The 19,806-nt window shown below is 41.0% G+C and overlaps 1 protein-coding gene across 1 annotated transcript in view; it reads right to left on the reverse strand.

Annotated features, from left to right (window-relative positions):
- LOC5502460 overlaps window positions 1-19,806 on the reverse strand; it is a 52,187-nt gene that overhangs the window by 29,691 nt on the left and 2,690 nt on the right. Inside the window, exons 2-6 of the mRNA XM_048734052.1 lie at window positions 17,021-17,168; window positions 16,530-16,592; window positions 16,289-16,396; window positions 4,380-4,462; window positions 1,694-1,868 (exon numbers count right to left, since the gene is read on the reverse strand). Coding sequence (XP_048590009.1) covers window positions 1,694-1,868; window positions 4,380-4,462; window positions 16,289-16,339 — 309 coding nt within the window. The 5' untranslated portion in view covers window positions 16,340-16,396; window positions 16,530-16,592; window positions 17,021-17,168. The remainder of the gene's footprint in view (window positions 1-1,693; window positions 1,869-4,379; window positions 4,463-16,288; window positions 16,397-16,529; window positions 16,593-17,020; window positions 17,169-19,806) is intronic.

Consider the following 19,806-nt stretch of genomic DNA (forward strand, 5'->3'; position numbering starts at 1 on the left):
AGCAAAACAGGGACCTTGTTAACACGGATGTTAGCAAAACAGGGACCTTGTTAACACGGATGTTAGCAAATCAGGGACCTAGCTAACACGGATGTTAGCAAATCAGGGACCTAGCTAACACGGATGTTAGCAAATCAGGGACCTAACTAACACGGATGTTAGCAAATCAGGGACCTAGCTAACACGGATGTTAGCAAAACAGGGACCTTGTTAACACAGATGTTAGCAAAACAGGGACCTAGCTAACACGGATGTTAGCAAATCAGGGACCTAGCTAACACGGATGTTAGCAAATAAGTGACCTAGCTAACACGGATGTTAGCAAAACAGGGACCTTGTTAACACGGATGTTAGCAAAACAGGGACCTAGCTAACACGGATGTTAGCAAATCAGGGACCTAGCTAACACGGATGTTAGCAAATAAGGGACCTAGCTAACACGGGTGTTAGCAAATAAGGGACCTAGCTAACACGGATGTTAGCAAAACAGGGACCTTGTTAACACGGATGTTTGCAAAACAGGGACCTAGCTAACACGGATGTTAGCAAATAAGGGACCTAGCTAAAACGGATGTTAGCAAATCAGGGACCTAGCTAACACGGATGTTAGCAAAACAGGGACCTAGCTAACACGGATGTTAGCAAATAAGGGACCTAGCTAACACGGATGTTAGCAAAACAGGGACCTTGTTAACACGGATGTTAGCAAAACAGGGACCTAGCTAACACGGATGTTAGCAAATCAGGGACCTAGCTAACACGGATGTTAGCAAAACAGGGACCTTGTTAACACAGATGTTAGCAAAACAGGGACCTAGCTAACACGGATGTTAGCAAATCAGGGACCTAGCTAACACGGATGTTAGCAAATAAGGGACCTAGCTAACACGGATGTTAGCAAAACAGGGACCTTGTTAACACGGATGTTAGCAAAACAGGGACCTAGCTAACACGGATGTTAGCAAATCAGGGACCTAGCTAACACGGATGTTAGCAAATAAGGGACCTAGCTAACACGGGTGTTAGCAAATAAGGGACCTAGCTAACACGGATGTTAGCAAAACAGGGACCTTGTTAACACGGATGTTTGCAAAACAGGGACCTAGCTAACACGGATGTTAGCAAATAAGGGACCTAGCTAACACGGATGTTAGCAAATCAGGGACCTAGCTAACACGGATGTTAGCAAATCAGGGACCTAGCTAACACGGATGTTAGCAAATAAGGGACCTAGCTAACACGGATGTTAGCAAAACAGGGACCTTTTTTAACACGGATGTTAGCAAAACAGGGACCTAGCTAACACGGATGTTAGCAAATAAGGGACCTAGCTAACACGGATGTTAGCAAAACAGGGACCTTGTTAACACGGATGTTAGCAAAACAGGGACCTAGCTAACACGGATGTTAGCAAATCAGGGACCTAGCTAACACGGATGTTAGCTTTTCAGGAACAGAGGCGGGAGACGGCAAAGGGATTGATGTAGTCAATCCCCTTCGACGCCCGTCATGGGCGTTATTTAGTACTCATCTGAAAAAAACACTGGCTTTGTTTTTTTAATGAGTTGCAAGCCCATGTTCATAATACAAAGCTGGGTAGAGAGCGGGCAAGCATAAACAAAGATAGCTACGAATAGCTAACCATCAAGCAAAGAACATCAAGAGATGTCACTCAAAAAAAAATGTCACTCACATTTATGGTGAAAGCGCTCCCATTCTGGAAACTATTTGGAGCCTGCGATCCCTCAGCGGGAATCAGCTTCTCGCAAATCACGTGAGGCGGCAGGGACCAGGTGACCACCACATTCATAGCGGAGGCTTCTGATTGGCTGGTGTGTGACACTCGAATGTGATACCCAACCTCATTGCTGAAAACAAGGAAGTTTTTAAATCACTTGAAAAAATGTCCTTTTTGACGGGGTGTTTTTTAAATATATTTTTGCGACGCAGGGTATCTTATCTGTCAGCCACCATTTTGTTATCCTAGCAAGGCGTGAAAAAGCATGCATTTCGGCTAATTTGGGGAAACCAATGCAATATTTTCGATTGAGTTTTGTAAATGGAGTATTAACACGAGCCTGGCTGAAGTGTATTACATAGCGGGGGAGAGAGGGCTGAAGTGTATCACATAGGGGGGGGGAGGGCTGAAGTGTATCACATAGGGGGGAGAGAGGACTGAAATGTATCACATAGGGGGGAGAGAGGACTGAAGTGTATCACATAGGGGGGAGAGAGGACTGAAATGTATCACATAGGGGGGAGAGAGGGCTGAAGTGTATCACATAGGGGGGAGAGAGGGCTGAAGTGTATCACATAGGGGGGAGAGAGGGCTGAAGTGTATCACATAGGGGGGGGGAGGGCTGAAGTGTATCACATAGAGGGGGGAGAGGGCTGAAGTGTATCACATAGAGGGGGGAGAGGGCTGAAGTGTATCACATAGGGGGGAGAGAGGGCTGAAGTGTATCACATAGGGGGGGAGAGAGGGCTGAAGTGTATCACATAGGGGGGAGAGAGGGCTGAAGTGTATCACATAGGGGGGAGAGAGGGCTGAAGTGTATCACATAGGGGGGAGAGGGCTGAAGTGTATCACATAGGGGGGGAGAGGGCTGAAGTGTATCACATAGGGGGGAGAGGGCTGAAGTGTATCACATAGGGGGGGGAGAGGCTGAAGTATATCACATAGGGGAAGGGGGGGGAGAGGATGAAGTGTATCACATAGGGGGGAGAGAGGCTGAAGTGTATCACATAGGGGGGGAGAGGCTGAAGTGTATCACATAGGGGGGGGGGAAGGCTGAAGTGTATCACATAGGGGGGAGAGAGGGCTGAAGTGTATCACATAGGGGGGGGAGAGGCTGAATTGTATCACATAGGGGAGGGGGGAGGGGCTGAAATGTATCACATAGGGGGGGACAGGGCTGAAGTGTATCACATAGGGGGGAGAGGACTGAAGTGTATAACATAGGGAAGGGGAGAGGCTGAAGTGTATCACATAGGGGGGAGAGGGCAGAAGTGTATAACATAGGGAAGGGGAGAGGCTGAAGTGTATCACATAGGGGGGAGAGGGGTGAAGTGTATCACATAGGGGGGGAGAGAGGGCTGAAGTGTATCACATAGGGGGAGAGGCTAAAATGTATCACATTGGGGGGGAGAGGCTGAAGTGTATCACATAGGGGGGAGAGAGGGCTGAAGTGTATCACATAGGGGGGGAGAGGCTGAAGTATATCACATAGGGGAAGGGGGGGGGGAGAGGATGAAGTGTATCACATAGGGGGAGAGAGGCTGAAGTGTATCACATAGGGGGGGAGAGGCTGAAGTGTATCACATAGGGGGGGGGAAGGCTGAAGTGTATCACATAGGGGGGAAAGAGGGCTGAAGTGTATCACATAGGGGGGCAGAGAGGCTGAAGTGTATCACATAGGGGGGAGAGAGGGCTGAAGTGTATCACATAGGGGGGGAGAGGCTGAATTGTATCACATAGGGGAGGGGGGGAGGGGCTGAAATGTATCACATAGGGGGGGGGACAGGGCTGAAGTGTATCACATAGGAGGGAGAGGACTGAAGTGTATCACATAGGGGGGGAGAGAGGGCAGAAGTGTATAACATAGGGAAGGGGGGAGAGGATGAAGTGTATCACATAGGGGGAGAGAGGCTGAAGTGTATCACATAGGGGGGGAGAGGCTGAAGTGTATCACATAGGGGGAGAGAGGCTGAAGTGTATCACATAGGGGGGGGAGGGCTGAAGTGTATCACATAGGGGGGGAGAGGGCTGAAGTGTATCACATAGGGGGGAGAGAGGGCTGAAGTGTTTCACATAGGGGGGGGAGAGGCTGAAGTGTATCACATAGGGGGAAGAGGGCTGAAGTGTATCACATAGGGGGGGGAGAGAATCTAAGTGTATCACATAGGGGGAGAGGCTGAATTGTATCACATAGGGGGGAGAGAGAGGGTGAAGTGTATCACATAGGGGTGTATCTCATAGGGGGAGGGGGAGAGGCTAAGGGGAAACCTTGTTACGACGCAAAATATAATAACTAACGCAAAATGTAATCTCATTTCGCGTTGAATATTTTATTGCATTTTGCGTTGAAAGTTATTACATTTCGCGTTAAACATTTATTACATTTTGCGTTGACAGTTATTACATTTCGCGTTGTTAAAATTACATTTACGTTGAATGTAATAACATCTCGCGTTTAGATTACATTTCGCGTTAGCTATAACATTTTGCGGCATAACAAACCTTGTACGCGTTTGAAGATCAGCGTGGAGGTTATTTTAATTGTATAAAATTGGAATTGCATATAAAATTGTAATTGCAGCCTATGGAATGAACGAAAACCACTCGTAAGGGTCTGGTAGTGTTATACTTTTCTACTCACCCTGACTCAGCAACCTCGCCGTCAGTGACAACCGCTGAGAAACTGAGCAAAGGCTTACGCGTATAACCGCTGGTCGCAACAATCTGTTGGCACAAGGCACATCATTTGGTAAACTCTGCACTAGTGCACCACAACAATAGGCGCGCTCAGAGCGAAAAGTTCTAATGACTGACAAACAACAAGCTTAGGAAATTTTAATACTTTTCACACGCCTAATCTCGCTTTCTGACCTTGATCCAAGTTCGCGAAATTTGGTTTTCATCCATTCTAATAAATGTTTTTTTCCATCCTCATAAAAGGGCACCAAAAGAAACGAAGACAATAGGGTTTTGAGGCTGAAGTTTTCAATTTTCGCTAATCAACGCGCGCTGCAAACACCATTTCAAACAAGCGTCTCCAACAGCGAAAACATCATCTGGCTTCAAACAGCAAAATAATCATCTGGCTTCCAACAGCAAAATCATCATCTGGCTTCCAACAGCTAAATAATCATCTGGCTTCCAACAGCGAAATAATTTTCTGGCTTCCAACAGCTAAATAATCATCTGGCTTCCAACAACTAAATAATCATCTGGCTTCCAACAGCTAAATCATCATCTGGCTTCCAACAGCTAAATAATCATCTGGCTTCCAACAGCAAAATAATCTTCTGGCTTCCAACAGCTAAAAAATCATCTGGCTTCCAACAGCGAAATAACCATCTGGCTTCCAACAACTAAATAATCATCTGGCTTCCAATAGCGAAATCATCATCTGGCTTCCAACAACTAAATAATCATCTGGCTTAAAACAGCAAAATAACCATCTGGCCTCCAACAGCTAAATAATCATCTGGCTTCCAACAACTAAATAATCATCTGGCTTCCAACGGCGAAATAATCTTCTGGCTTCCAACAACTAAATAATCATCTGGCTTAAAACAGCAAAATAACCATCTGGCCTCCAACAGCTAATTAATCATCTGGCTTCCAACAAATAAATAATCATCTGGCTTCCAACAGCGAAATAACCATCTGGCTTCCAACAATTAAATAATTATCTGGCTTCCAACAGCTAATTAATCATCTGGCTTCCAACAACTAATTAATCATCTGGCTACCAACAGCGAAATAATCATCTGGCTTCCAACAACTAAACAATCATCTGGCTTCCAACAGCGAAATAACCATCTGGCTTCCAACAGCTAAATAATCATCTGGCTTCCAACAACTAAATAATCATCTGGCTTCTAACGGCGAAATAAACATCTGGCTTCCAACAGCGAAATAATCATCTGGCCTTTAACGGCGAAATAATCATCTGGCTTCCAACAGCGAAATAATTATCTGGCTTCCAACAGTAAAAAAATCATCTGGCTTCCAACCGCTAAATAATCATCTGGCTTCCAACAGCTAAATCATCATCTGGCCTTCAACAGCGAAATCATCATCTGGCTTCCAACAGCTAAATCATCATCTGGCCTCCAACAGCGAAATAATCACCTGGCTTCCAACAGCGAAATAATCATCTGGCTTCCAACCACTAAATAACCATCTGGCTTCCAACAGCGAAATTATAATCTGGCTTCGAACAGCTAATTAATCATCTGGCTTTCAACAGCGAAATTATAATCTGGCTTCGAACAGCTAATTAATCATCTGGCTTCCAACAGCTAAATAATCTTCTGGCCTCCAACAGCAAAAAATTCATCTGGCTTCCAACAGCGAAATAATCATCTGGCTTCCAACAAATAAATAATCATCTGGCTTCCAACAGCGAAATTATAATCTGGCTTCGAACAGCTAATTAATCATCTGGCTTTCAACAGCGAAAAAATCATCTGGCTTCCAACGGCGAAATAGTCTTCTGGCTTCCAACAGCTAAATCATCATCTGGCCTCTAACAGCTAATTAATCATCTGGCTTCCAATAGCTAAATAATCATCTGGCTTCCAACAGCGAAATAATCATCTGGCTTCTAACGGCGAAATAATCATCTGGCTTCCAACAGCTAAATAATCATATGGCTTCCAACAGCGAAATAATCATCTGGCTTCCAACGGCGAAATAATCATCTGGCTTCCAACAGAAAAAATATTCATCTGGCATTAACACCTTATTAATCATCTGGCTTTCAACAGCTAAAAAATCATCTGGCTTACAACAACTAAATAATCATCTGGCTTTCAACAGCTAACTAATCATCTGGACTCCAACAGCGAAATATTCATCTGGCTTCCAACAGCGAAAAATCATTTGGCTTCCAATAGCGAAATAGCAATCTGGCTTCGAACAGCTAAATAATTTTCTGGCTTTCAACAGCGAAATCATCATTTGGCTTCCAACAGCTAAAAAATCATCTGGCTTCCAACAGCAAAAATATTCATCTGGCTTTAACACCTAATTAATCATATGGCTTTCAACAGCTGAAAAATCATCTGGCTTCCAACAACTAAATAACCATCTGGCTTCCAACAGCGAAATAATTATCTGGCTTCCAACAGCTGAAAAATCATCTGGCTTCCAACCGCTAAATAATCATCTGGCTTCCAACAGCTAAATCATCATCTGGCCTCCAACAGCGAAATAATCATCTGGCTTCTAACAGCTAAATCATCATCTGGCTTCCAACAGCTGAAAAATCATCTGGCTTTCAACAGCTAACTAATCATCTGGACTCCAACAGCGAAATATTCATCTGGCTTCCAACAGCGAAAAATCATTTGGCTTCCAATAGCGAAATAGCAATCTGGCTTCGAACAGCTAAATAATTTTCTGGCTTTCAACAGCGAAATCATCATTTGGCTTCCAACAGCTAAAAAATCATCTGGCTTCCAACAGCAAAAATATTCATCTGGCTTTAACACCTAATTAATCATATGGCTTTCAACAGCTGAAAAATCATCTGGCTTCCAACAACTAAATAACCATCTGGCTTCCAACAGCGAAATAATTATCTGGCTTCCAACAGCTGAAAAATCATCTGGCTTCCAACCGCTAAATAATCATCTGGCTTCCAACAGCTAAATCATCATCTGGCCTCCAACAGCGAAATAATCATCTGGCTTCTAACAGCTAAATCATCATCTGGCTTCCAACAGCTGAAAAATCATCTGGCTTCCAACAACTAAAAAATCATCTGGCTTCCAACAGCTAACTAATCATCTGAACTCCAACAGCGAAATAATCATCTGGCTTCCAACAGCGAAAAACTCATCTGGCTTCCGACAGCGAAATAGTAATCTGGCTTCGAACAGCTAAATAATCAACTGGCTTCCAACAGCGAAATCATCATTTGGCTTCCAACAGCTAAATAATCATCTGGCTTCCAACAGCAAAAATATATATCTGGCTTTAACACCTAATTAATCATCTGGCTTTCAACAGCTGAAAAATCATCTGGCTTCCAACAACTAAATAACCATCTGGCTTCCAACAGCGAAATAATCATCTGGCTTCCAACAGCGAAATAACCATCTGGCTTCCAACAGCTAAATAATCATCTGGCTTCCAACAACTAAATTATCATCTGGCCTCTAACAGCTAATTAATCATCTGGCTTCCAATAGCTAAATAATCATCTGGCGTCCAACAGCGAAATAATCTTCTGGCTTCCAACAGCTAAATCATCATCTGGCTTCAAACAGCTAAATAATCATCTGGCTTCTAACGGCGAAATAATCATCTGGCTTCCAACAGCTGAATAATCATCTGGCGTCCAACAGCTAATTAATCATCTGGCTTCCAATAGCTAAATAATCATCTGGCGTCCAACAGCGAAATAATCATCTGGCTTCTAACGGCGAAATAATCATCTGGCTTCCAACAGCTGAATAATCATCTGGCTTCCAACAGCGAAATAATCATCTGGCTTCCAACGGCGAAATAATCATCTGGCTTCCAACAGAAAAAATATTCATCTGGCATTAACACCTAATTAATCATCTGGCTTTCAACAGCTGAAAAATCATCTGGCTTACAACAACTAAATAATCATCTGGCTTTCAACAGCTAACTAATCATCTGGACTCCAACAGCGAAATAATCATCTGGCTTCCAACAGCGAAAACTCATCTGGCTTCCGAAAGCGAAATAGTAATCTATCTTCGAACAGCTAAATAATCATCTGGCTTTCAACAGCGAAATCATCATTTGGCTTCCAACAGCTAAATAATCATCTGGCTTCCAACAGCAAAAATATTCATCTGGCTTTAACACCTAATTAATCATCTGGCTTTCAACAGCTGAAAAATCATCTGGCTTCCAACAACTAAATACCCATCTGGCTTCCAACAGCGAAATAATTATCTGGCTTCCAACAGTAAAAAAATCATCTGGCTACCAACCGCTAAATAATCATCTGGCTTCCAACAGCTAAATCATCTGGCCTTCAACAGCGAAATCATCGTCTGGCTTCCAACAGCTAAATCATCATCTGGCCTCCAACAGCGAAATAATCACCTGGCTTCCAACAACTAAATAATCATCTGGCTTCCAACGACTAACTAATCATCTGGCTTCCAACAGCGAAATAATCACCTGGCTTCCAACAGCGAAATAATCATCTGGCTTCCAACCACTAAATAACCATCTGGCTTCCAGCAGCTAAAAAATCTTCTGGCCTCCAACAGCGAAAAATTCATCTGGCTTCCAACAGCGAAATAATCATCTGGCTTCCAACAAATAAATAATCATCTGGCTTCCAACAGCGAAATAATCATCTGGCTTCTAACGGCGAAATAATCATCTGGCTTCCAACAGCTAAATAATCATATGGCTTCCAACAGCGAAATAATCATCTGGCTTCCAACGGCGAAATAATCATCTGGCTTCCAACAGAAAAAATATTCATCTGGCATTAACACCTTATTAATCATCTGGCTTTCAACAGCTAAAAAATCATCTGGCTTACAACAGCGAAATAATCATCTGGCTTTCAACAGCTAACTAATCATCTGGACTCCAACAGCGAAATAATCATCTGGCTTCCAACAGCGAAAAATCATTTGGCTTCCAATAGCGAAATAGCAATCTGGCTTCGAACAGCTAAATAATTTTCTGGCTTTCAACAGCGAAATCATCATTTGGCTTCCAACAGCTAAAAAATCATCTGGCTTCCAACAGCAAAAATATTCATCTGGCTTTAACACCTAATTAATCATCTGGCTTTCAACAGCTGAAAAATCATCTGGCTTCCAACAACTAAATAACGATCTGGCTTCCAACAGCGAAATAATTATCTGGCTTCCAACAGCTGAAAAATCATCTGGCTTCCAACCGCTAAATAATCATCTGGCTTCCAACAGCTAAATCATCATCTGGCCTCCAACAGCGAAATCATCATCTGGCTTCTAACAGCTAAATCATCATCTGGCCTCCAACAGCGAAATAATCACCTGGCTTCCAACAACTAAATAATCATCTGGCTTTTAACAACTAAATAATCATCTGGCTTCCAACAGCGAAATAATCATCTGGCTTCCAACAGCGAAATAATCATCTGGCTTCCAAAAACTAAATAACCATCTGGCTTCCAACAGCTAAGTAATCTTCTGGCCTCCAACAGCGAAAAATTCATCTGGCTTCCAACAGCGAAATAATCATCTGGCTTCCAACAAATAAATAATCATCTGGCTTTCAACAGCGAAATTATAATCTGGCTTCGAAAAGCTAATTAATCATCTGGCTTCCAACAGCTAAATAATTATCTGGCTTACAACAACTAAATAATCATATGGCTTTCAACCGCTAAATAATCATCTGGCTTCCAACAGCTAAATCATCATCTGGCCTCCAACAGCGAAATCATCATCTGGCTTCTAACAGCTAAATCATCATCTGGCCTCCAACAGCGAAATAATCACCTGGCTTCCAACAACTAAATAATCATCTGGCTTCCAACAACTAAATAATCATCTGGCTTCCAACAGCAAAATTATCACCTGGCTTCCAACAGCGAAATAATCATCTGGCTTCCAACCACTAAATAACCATCTGGCTTCCAACAGCTAAATAATCATCTGGCTTCCAAAAACTAAATAACCATCTGGCTTCCAACAGCTAAGTAATCTTCTGGCCTCCAACAGCGAAAAATTCATCTGGCTTCCAACAGCGAAATAATCATCTGGCTTCCAACAGCGAAATAATAATCTGGCTTCGAACAGCTAAATGTTCTTCTAGCTTCCAACAGCGAAATAATCATCTGGCTTCCAACAACTAAATAATCATCTGGCTTCTAACGGCGAAATCATCATCTGGCTTCCAACAGCTAAATAATCATCTGGCTTCAAACAGCTAAATAATCATCTGGCTTCCAACAGCTATATAATCATCTGGCTTCCAACAGCGAAATAATCATCTGGCTTCCAATAGCGAAATAAGCATCTGGCTTCCAACAACTAAATAATCATCTGGCTTCCAACAACTAAATTATCATCTGGCTTCCAACAGCTAAATCATCATCTGGCCTCCAACAGCTAATTAATCATCTGGCTTCCAACAGCAAAATAATCATCTGGCTTCCAACGGCGAAATATTCTTCTGGCTCACAACAGCTAAATCATCATCTGGCCTCTAACAGCTAATTAATCATCTGGCTTCCAACAGCTAAATAATCATCTGGCTTTTAACAGCGAAATAATCATCTGGCTTCCAACGGCGAAATAATCATCTGGCTTCCAACAGCAAAAATATTCATCTGGGTTTAACACCCAGTTAATCATCTGGCTTTTAACAGCTGAAAAATCATCTGGCTTCCAACAACTAAATAATCATCTGGCTTTCTACAGCTAACTAATCATCTGGACTCCAACAGCGAAATAATCATCTGGCTTCCAACAACGAAAAAATCATCTGGCTTCCAACAGCGAAATAGTAATCTGGCTTCCAACAGCGAAATAGTAATTTGGCTTCGAACAGCTAAATAATCATCTGGCTTCCAACAGCGAAATCATAATTTGGCCTCCAACAGCTAAAAAATTACCTGGCTTCCAACAACTAAATAATCATCTGGCTTCCAACAGCGAAATAATCTTCTGGCTTCCAACAGCTAAATAACCATCTGGCTTCCAACAGCGAAATCATCATCTGGCTTCCAACAGCTTAAAAATCATCTGGCTTCCAACAGCGAAATCATCATTGGCTTCCAACAGCGAAATCATCATTGGCTTCCAACAGCGAAATAATCACCTGGCTTCCAACAACTAAATAATCATCTGGCTTCCAACAACTAAATATTCATCTGGCTTCCAACAGCGAAATAATCACCTGGCTTCCAACAGCGAAATAATCATCTGGCTTCCAAAAACTAAATAACCATCTGGCTTCCAACAGCTAAGTAATCTTCTGGCCTCCAACAGCGAAATAATCATCTGGCTTCCAACAAATAAATAATCATCTGGCTTCCAACAGCGAAATTATAATCTGGCTTCGAACAGCTAATTAATCATCTGGCTTCCAACAGCTAAATAATTATCTGGCTTACAACAACTAAATAATCATATGGCTTCCAACAGCGAAATAATAATCTGGCTTCCAACAGCGAAATAATAATCTGGCTTCGAACAGCTAAAAAATAATCTGGCTTCCAACAGCGAAATAATCATCTGGCTTCCAACAACTAAATAATCATCTGGCCTCCAACAGTGAAATAATCATCTGGCTTCCAACAGCTAAATAATCATCTGGCTTCCAACAGCAAAATAATCATCTGGCCTCCAACAGCGAAATAATCATCTGGCTTTCAACAACTAAATAATCATCTGGCTTCCAACAGCTTAAAAATCATCTGGCTTCCAACAGCTAAATAATCATCTGGACTCCAACAGCGAAATAATCATCTGGCTTCCAACAGCGAAAAATCATCTGGCTTCCAATAGCGAAATAGTAATCTGGCTTCGAACAGCTAAATAATCATCTGGCTTTCAACAGCGAAATCATCATTTGGCTTCCAACAGCTAAATAATCATCTGGCTTCCAACAGCAAAAATGTTCATCTGGCTTTAACACCTAACTAATCATCTGGCTTTCAACAGCTGAAAAATCATCTGGCTTCCAACAACTAAATAACCATCTTGCTTCCAACAGCGAAATAATTATCTGGCTTCCAACAGCTAAAAAATCATCTGGCTTCCAACCGCTAAATAATCATCTGGCTTCCAACAGCTAAATCATCATCTGGCCTCCAACAGCGAAATCATCATCTGGCTTCTAACAGCTAAATCATCATCTGGCCTCCAACAGCGAAATAATAATCTGGCTTCGAACAGCTAAATAATAATCTGGCTTCCAACAGCGAAATAATCATCTGGCTTCCAACAACTAAATAATCATCTGGCTTCCAACAACTAAATAATCATCTGGCTTTTAACAGCGAAATAATCACCTGGCTTCTAACAGCGAAATAATCATCTGGCTTCCAAAAACTAAATAACCATCTGGCTTCCAACAGCTAAATAATCTTCTGGCCTCCAACAGCGAAAAATTCATCTGGCTTCCAACAGCGAAATAATCATCTGGCTTCCAACAAATAAATAATCATCTGGCTTCCAACAGCGAAATTATAATCTGGCTTCGAACAGCTAATTAATCATCTGGCTTCCAACAGCTAAATAATTATCTGGCTTACAACAACTAAATAATCATATGGCTTCCAACAGCGAAATAATCATCTGGCTTCCAACAGCGAAATAATAATCTGGCTTCGAACAGCTAAATATTCATCTGGCTTCCAACAGCTAAATAATCATCTGGCTTCCAACAGCTAAAAAATCATCTGGCTTCCAACAGCGAAATAATAATCTGGCTTCGAACAGCTAAATAATAATCTGGCTTCCAACAGCGAAATAATCATCTGGCTTCCAACAACTAAATAATCATCTGGCCTCCAACAGCGAAATAATCATCTGGCCTCCAACAGCGAAATAATCATCTGGCTTTCAACAACTAAATAATCATCTGGCTTCCAACAGCTTAAAAATCATCTGGCTTCCAACAGCGAAAAATCATCTGGCTTCCAATAGCGAAATAGTAATCTGGCTTCGAACAGCTAAATAATCATCTGGCTTTCAGCAGCGAAATCATCATTTGGCTTCCAACAGCTAAATAATCATCTGGCTTCCAACAGCAAAAATGTTCATCTGGCTTTAACACCTAACTAATCATCTGGCTTTCAACAGCTGAAAAATCATCTGGCTTCCAACAACTAAATAACCATCTTGCTTCCAACAGCGAAATAATTATCTGGCTTCCAACAGCTAAAAAATCATCTGGCTTCCAACCGCTAAATAATCATCTGGCTTCCAACAGCTAAATCATCATCTGGCCTCCAACAGCGAAATCATCATCTGGCTTCTAACAGCTAAATCATCATCTGGCCTCCAACAGCGAAATAATAATCTGGCTTCGAACAGCTAAATAATAATCTGGCTTCCAACAGCGAAATAATCATCTGGCTTCCAACAACTAAATAATCATCTGGCTTCCAACAACTAAATAATCATCTGGCTTCCAACAGCAAAATCATCATCTGGCCTCCAACAGCTAATTAATCATCTGGCTTCCAACAGCGAAATCATCATCTGGCTTCCAACAGCTAATTAATCATCTGGCTTCCAACAGCGAAATCATCATCTGGCTTCTAACAGCTAAATCATCATCTGGCCTCCAACAGCGAAATAATAATCTGGCTTCGAACAGCTAAATCATCATCTGGCCTCCAACAGCTAATTAATCATCTGGCTTCCAACAGCGAAATCATCATCTGGCTTCTAACAGCTAAATCATCATCTGGCCTCCAACAGCGAAATAATAATCTGGCTTCGAACAGCTAAATAATAATCTGGCTTCCAACAGCGAAATAATCATCTGGCTTCCAACAACTAAATAATCATCTGGCTTCCAACAACTAAATAATCATCTGGCTTCCAACAGCGAAATCATCATCTGGCCTCCAACAGCTAATTAATCATCTGGCTTCCAACAGCGAAATCATCATCTGGCTTCCAACAGCGAAATAATCTTCTGGCTTCCAACAGCGAAATAATCACCTGGCTTCTAACAGCTAAATAATCATCTGGCATCCGTCATTTAAAATCCTTCAGGCGGACTCATTAGCCATCACTTAAACAAACAAATAAACAAACAAACGAACGAACGAACGAACAAACAAGCAAACAACACCCAAACATACAAAGAAACAAAGAAACAAACACAGAACCAGAGAAAGAAAGAAACAAAGAAACAAACAAACAAGCAAGCTAACAGACTACACACAAACATACAAAGAAAGAAACAAAAAAACCAAACGATAACAAATAATTACCTTTAATTTGACACACCCTTGATGATTTAGGGAAACAAAAAGTCATCGAAGTGGAGTGCCAGCAAATGGTATCGGATGTGCTACAAATTAGACTAATCTGTCTAACATAATAATGTCTAATTTCCAGTTGATACTGTGTACGGGGCATGAAGTCGAGACGTTTATATTTTTGCTATTGAATATTAAATTATAATACCAACGAATAGTTTTAAAAACAGGATTACAAAAATGATTGATGGGAATAGAAGTTAAGGTCGCTTGTATGGATTACACAAACGATTGATGGGAATAGTAGCCGTTAAGGTCGCTTGCATGGAGCCCCTATTAAAAATAAAGAGTTGAAAATTTGCGTAGCGAGAACCAAATTAAAAATTCTAAGCATTAAAGCATACATTCAATCCTCAGTTTTTTTTTTAAGAAACCTATATTGCTGCAAATTTGGTTAACTTTGTTACGTTCCAAGCTCGGCTATCTTAACTCTAAAGAGCATCAACCATCAAGCTTCTTTTCAGTAAATTTAGTAGACTGAGAAACTTTTCCAAGTTGATTTGATTTCTACAGACACTGTTTATATTTTATTCATAGTACTCTGATCGGAAATATGAATAAGTGAAACTTCATTTCGCTTGACTGTTATAAGGTGTTATAAGGGATTTGAAATATCGAAAAAACCCAAAGTTCTTCATATTGTTGTTAAGTTGATGTCGTTTTTGCCTGACCAGAGAAGCAGAAAACGAGCCGTTGCGTCCCTTCCTTGTTTGCATCATTTTCCACTTTTATCTTCTTCGAGCTGATTCCTAATGAAGAAGGCGGCTTAGGCTTATCCTGTGTAAAACGCCTGGGTATATTTCCTTCGCCAGTGAAAATAGGCTTTGAAGCGTAAGTATTTAGACGGAAAGCCGAGAAATTGCATAGAAAACTTTTTCTAGATGTTAGGTCTTAGGTAGTAAGGTTCCCCGCTAGCAGAGGACTCTTTTCTCTGTATTTAGCCCAGCGAAATACAGAGAAAAGAGGCCTCTGCTAGCAGTCAAGTCGTAAGGGTAGCATCTTTGAGTATCAAATAAAATAAGAATCTCTTTTTCTGTGTGTTTTTCACGCAGAGTAAAGCAGCGCGTCGAAAAGCAACCGCCGTTTTGTCTTGTTTTGTTTGGCCGTGCCAACTCCATATCAGCTAATTTAGACTGAAAACCTTTTCCACATCAATGTATGTAATGCAGATATTATGTAATTATTATATAATGTATATTATATAATAATATGTAATTATATTATGTATATTATGTAATTATGCAGAAATCTATTGCGACTTTAGTGTATCTACAGACATCTCAAAACAGGGAAACAGAGTATTTTCAGAAAGTTCTTTTCACTAGTCTAAGCAAAGTAATAAGATAAACCCGGTTATTGCACTATTATGGATGCAATTTCGATATATTTTTATATTCAAACCAAGGATAATATAGGGAAAATACCCTTGGAGGAAATTGTTTAGATAGTATAATGGTTTAGATGATATAATTACTAAATCACTCAATCCTCAGCTTTGAAAAAGTTAAAAAACTATGCTTACACACAATAAGTGATTATTTCTTTTAAAAAAGTGGACTTACCGATGCGAAACAAGACGAAATCCAAAATGAAACAACCCATTGTAGGAACATCTTTTCTGTAGAATCCGGCGCAAGATTTCTTCACGCAGATGAAAAATGCGTCCAACCCTACGGGAAAGAACGAAAATAGCCTGTTTGAAGAAGCAATCCGTTAAGAAATGGCATACTTAAACAGATGAGAGTCACTAGACAAGAGGAAAAATGGTAAATCCGACAGGTAAAGATGAAATTGAAGACATACCCAGGTTTGACTCTCCATCCCGACACACAATCTGCCAACTGTCAAGATAGTGGCTATATCCACCTGCGAGACAAGTTGACACTTGTGATTGGATGAAAGCGAGACAAGTTGACACTTGTGATTGGTTGAAAGCGAGACAAGTTGGATGATTTTGTTGCTCGTATTACCGTGCCTATACTTGATATAGGTGTATTTAACAATTGGCGACAGAAATGGCCGTCCGCCAGAGAGAGAGACAAAGTTTGTAAGTTACAACTTAGAAGTTTGAATTAGTTACAACTGTTAATCCCGCTTTGTTTAAGTTTATTATATCCTTGGTGGCCATCAGGGGTTTCATTAGGCCCACCATAATATATAAGTCCCGATTGGTTCGTTCTTAACTCATTGCAAAAATGATTTAGGTGACTACGGACTACACGGGGCTGATTCTTTTGGTGCCATGCTAAATTGGTTCCGGTCAGCGGTCGAATACAGCTGGCTCTGGCCCTCACCAGAGAGGAGTGTGCGTACGTGCAGTCATCGTCTGTGTTCATAAGATCTTGATGCAATTGCTTCCGGTCAGCGTTAGAGTACCGCTGGCTCAGGCCCTCAGCGGAGGGCAGTGTGCGTACGTGCAGTCATCGTCTGTGTTCATAAGACCTTTATGCAATTGCTTCCGGTCAGCGTTTGACTCTCCATCCCGACACACAATCTGCCAACTGTCAAGATAGTGGCTACATCCACCTGCTAGTGCTGGCTTGACTTCTCTAAAAATAACAAACTTTCCTATCACGTGCAAAATATTAACATTGAGTAATAAGGGAATTTTAACTACTTCTCAAACTATTACTTAACTATTTCTCAAAGTATTTCTTCGAAAGTGCGGGGAATTATAGTTAAAATAACTTTCGATTGGTGAGTTTCAGTTATATAAATACCAATTTTCCTCAATAACAATAACAACAACGTAAAACTTTTGAATGGGCCAAATAAATTATTAAAGCTTATGTGACTCTATTATAAGCCAAAACAATAGGATTGTTATAGTTACCCTAATCATGTAAGAACTCTAGTGAATAATTTCCAGCTGCTAAAACCGCTTTCTGGCATTTGGACTGGCTGGCTGATAATTCCAGTCTAAGGATTCAAAAAGGCCGAAAGCCAGAAGGCGATTCAGCTGTCGGAAACTATCGGCAGCATTTCGAAGAATATCGCAGTTAGAGAAAGACCCCGTCAAACACTATGTTCTAGGGAATTCCTAGGGGGCGAATACATATGATCATATCTGTTGTTGTCAGTGTTATTGACGCTGTGAATCTGTGAATGGGAATATAAACGGAAGGTATGATACGCGATCCTCAATAAAAATGATCTCACATACCAGCATTTGATAATAGTACTTCTAGGGCCGGAGCTACATCAGGCAAGTGAGGCAAATCGCCTCGGTAAAATTTTGATGTCTACTGTTTCACAATTGGAACGTACAATAACAATAAAATACAATCTACTGAAACACTTACAATACACATAACATAATAATTCTAATTATGGGTGGAAAGAGGGAGGGTTTACATACAGTTCCTCTATTGGCAGCGATGTGAAATGATGTCGGTTAAGTTCTTGCGGAAGTCAAATACGGAATCAGCAGTTTTAGCAGAGTGTAGTAGTTGGATTAAAAAATGTGATATTAGGTAGTTAAAAGAGTTATGCATATACAACGATTGATAGGATGGCTGGGTATGAACAGAAGGGCGCAAATCGCACTGAGAAGACCGGGTTACAAAGAAGTTGGAGATATACGGAGCCTGTTGGATCCTATATGATTTAAAAAATAATAGAAGAGCCTGAACTTGCCGCCTATGCTCAAGTGCACGTGTGTTCGGAAAACGAAGACTGAAGATCTAAGACCTGGCGGAAAACAAAGACCGAAGACCTAAGAATTAGGAAGACCTCTAAGAAATGGAAATGAATATCTACTAAATATTTCATGCCTTTGTTTTTCGAGCAGAAAGAAAACAAAAGGGGAGTGCAGTGTGTTTCTACATATTGAACTAAAACTATCGTGAGGTAGTTATCAGGCTAGAGCGAAAAAGAAAACATCAAATAAAATAAAAATAAAACTTTCACAACACCTTTGCTACGTTTCGCAAATCAGTAGTTAAGCTATCTGTCTGATGTATAGAGTACAAAACAAGAATAAAAACGCGAGGGCCCCCTGAGGTCGGCCTGTTTTTCACAATAACTTACCTCCCATGTCGGTAAATAACCTATATTTACATGACCTATATTTATTATTAACATGCCGCTTTGGGCTTCACTGGATTAGCTGCACTGAATGTCATGAGCCGATACAAAACTAGTTTTATTTGACCAGTGGTGTAAGGCAATGTTCATTTAACATTTTCTATTGGCAAGCTTTGATGAGAAAATAGCAATACGAATGAATGGACAACCCTCCGTATGCAGTATAGTTCCCAGTCGTTATTTGCTGTTATGCGGACATCCACAGGAACCCTGAAGACGAGACGAAAAAAAAATAACGACTGGCAGATTACAGATCCAAGCTGGCGGACGCAATCGGCGAGCAAATATAACGAATTTTCAGACGAAGAAATACCTATCAATACCGCATTTCTTGCTTGTAAAATTCCATGTGCACATGATCACTGCAGAAATAGCCCATATACTTTCCATATACAGCTATTTCAAGTAAGGCTGCTGTAACGGAGGAAAATAACGAAATATAGATTATCGTCATCTTTGACAACTAAATATCTTACATTAATTAAACACCGACGACCTTCCTGAAGTTAAGAACGTTTTGTTTATTCAACTAAAAGGCGTCTGTTTGTTTAAGCAAGTTATATCGACAAAGTAACTTTAGCCGTTCCTATGAAATAGGATAGCGAAAAGTAAAAAGTTGACCCTTCACCCAGTGGAAAAGTAGGAGTGGCGCGTCCCTTTTCCAGGGGTACTTGACAATCGGAATTTGGCCACCAATTCTCGGTTCGCGCTTCTTAACGAAGGAAGAAAAGTTAGGTCTGAGTTCACACAGGGTTTCCCCTGTGTACGATTCAGACCTGGCCGGCGACGAAATTAGGATTTAGAACGGTTTAAGATTTTGAGTGCAAAAATGATTGGAATCTTGTCAATCATTCATGTGTGTATCTTGCCATGCGCACTAGCAGTGTGACAGGTTAGTGTGTGACAACCGTAGTCAGTAGCAACATGTAAACATTACGTAAGTCACGGTAGCCCAAGGGTAACAAACCGACACACCCATGGGGGGAGGGGTAGT

This window comes from Nematostella vectensis, chromosome 11, assembly GCF_932526225.1.
Source record: "Nematostella vectensis chromosome 11, jaNemVect1.1, whole genome shotgun sequence".
NCBI classification, from domain to species: Eukaryota; Metazoa; Cnidaria; class Anthozoa; order Actiniaria; family Edwardsiidae; genus Nematostella; species Nematostella vectensis.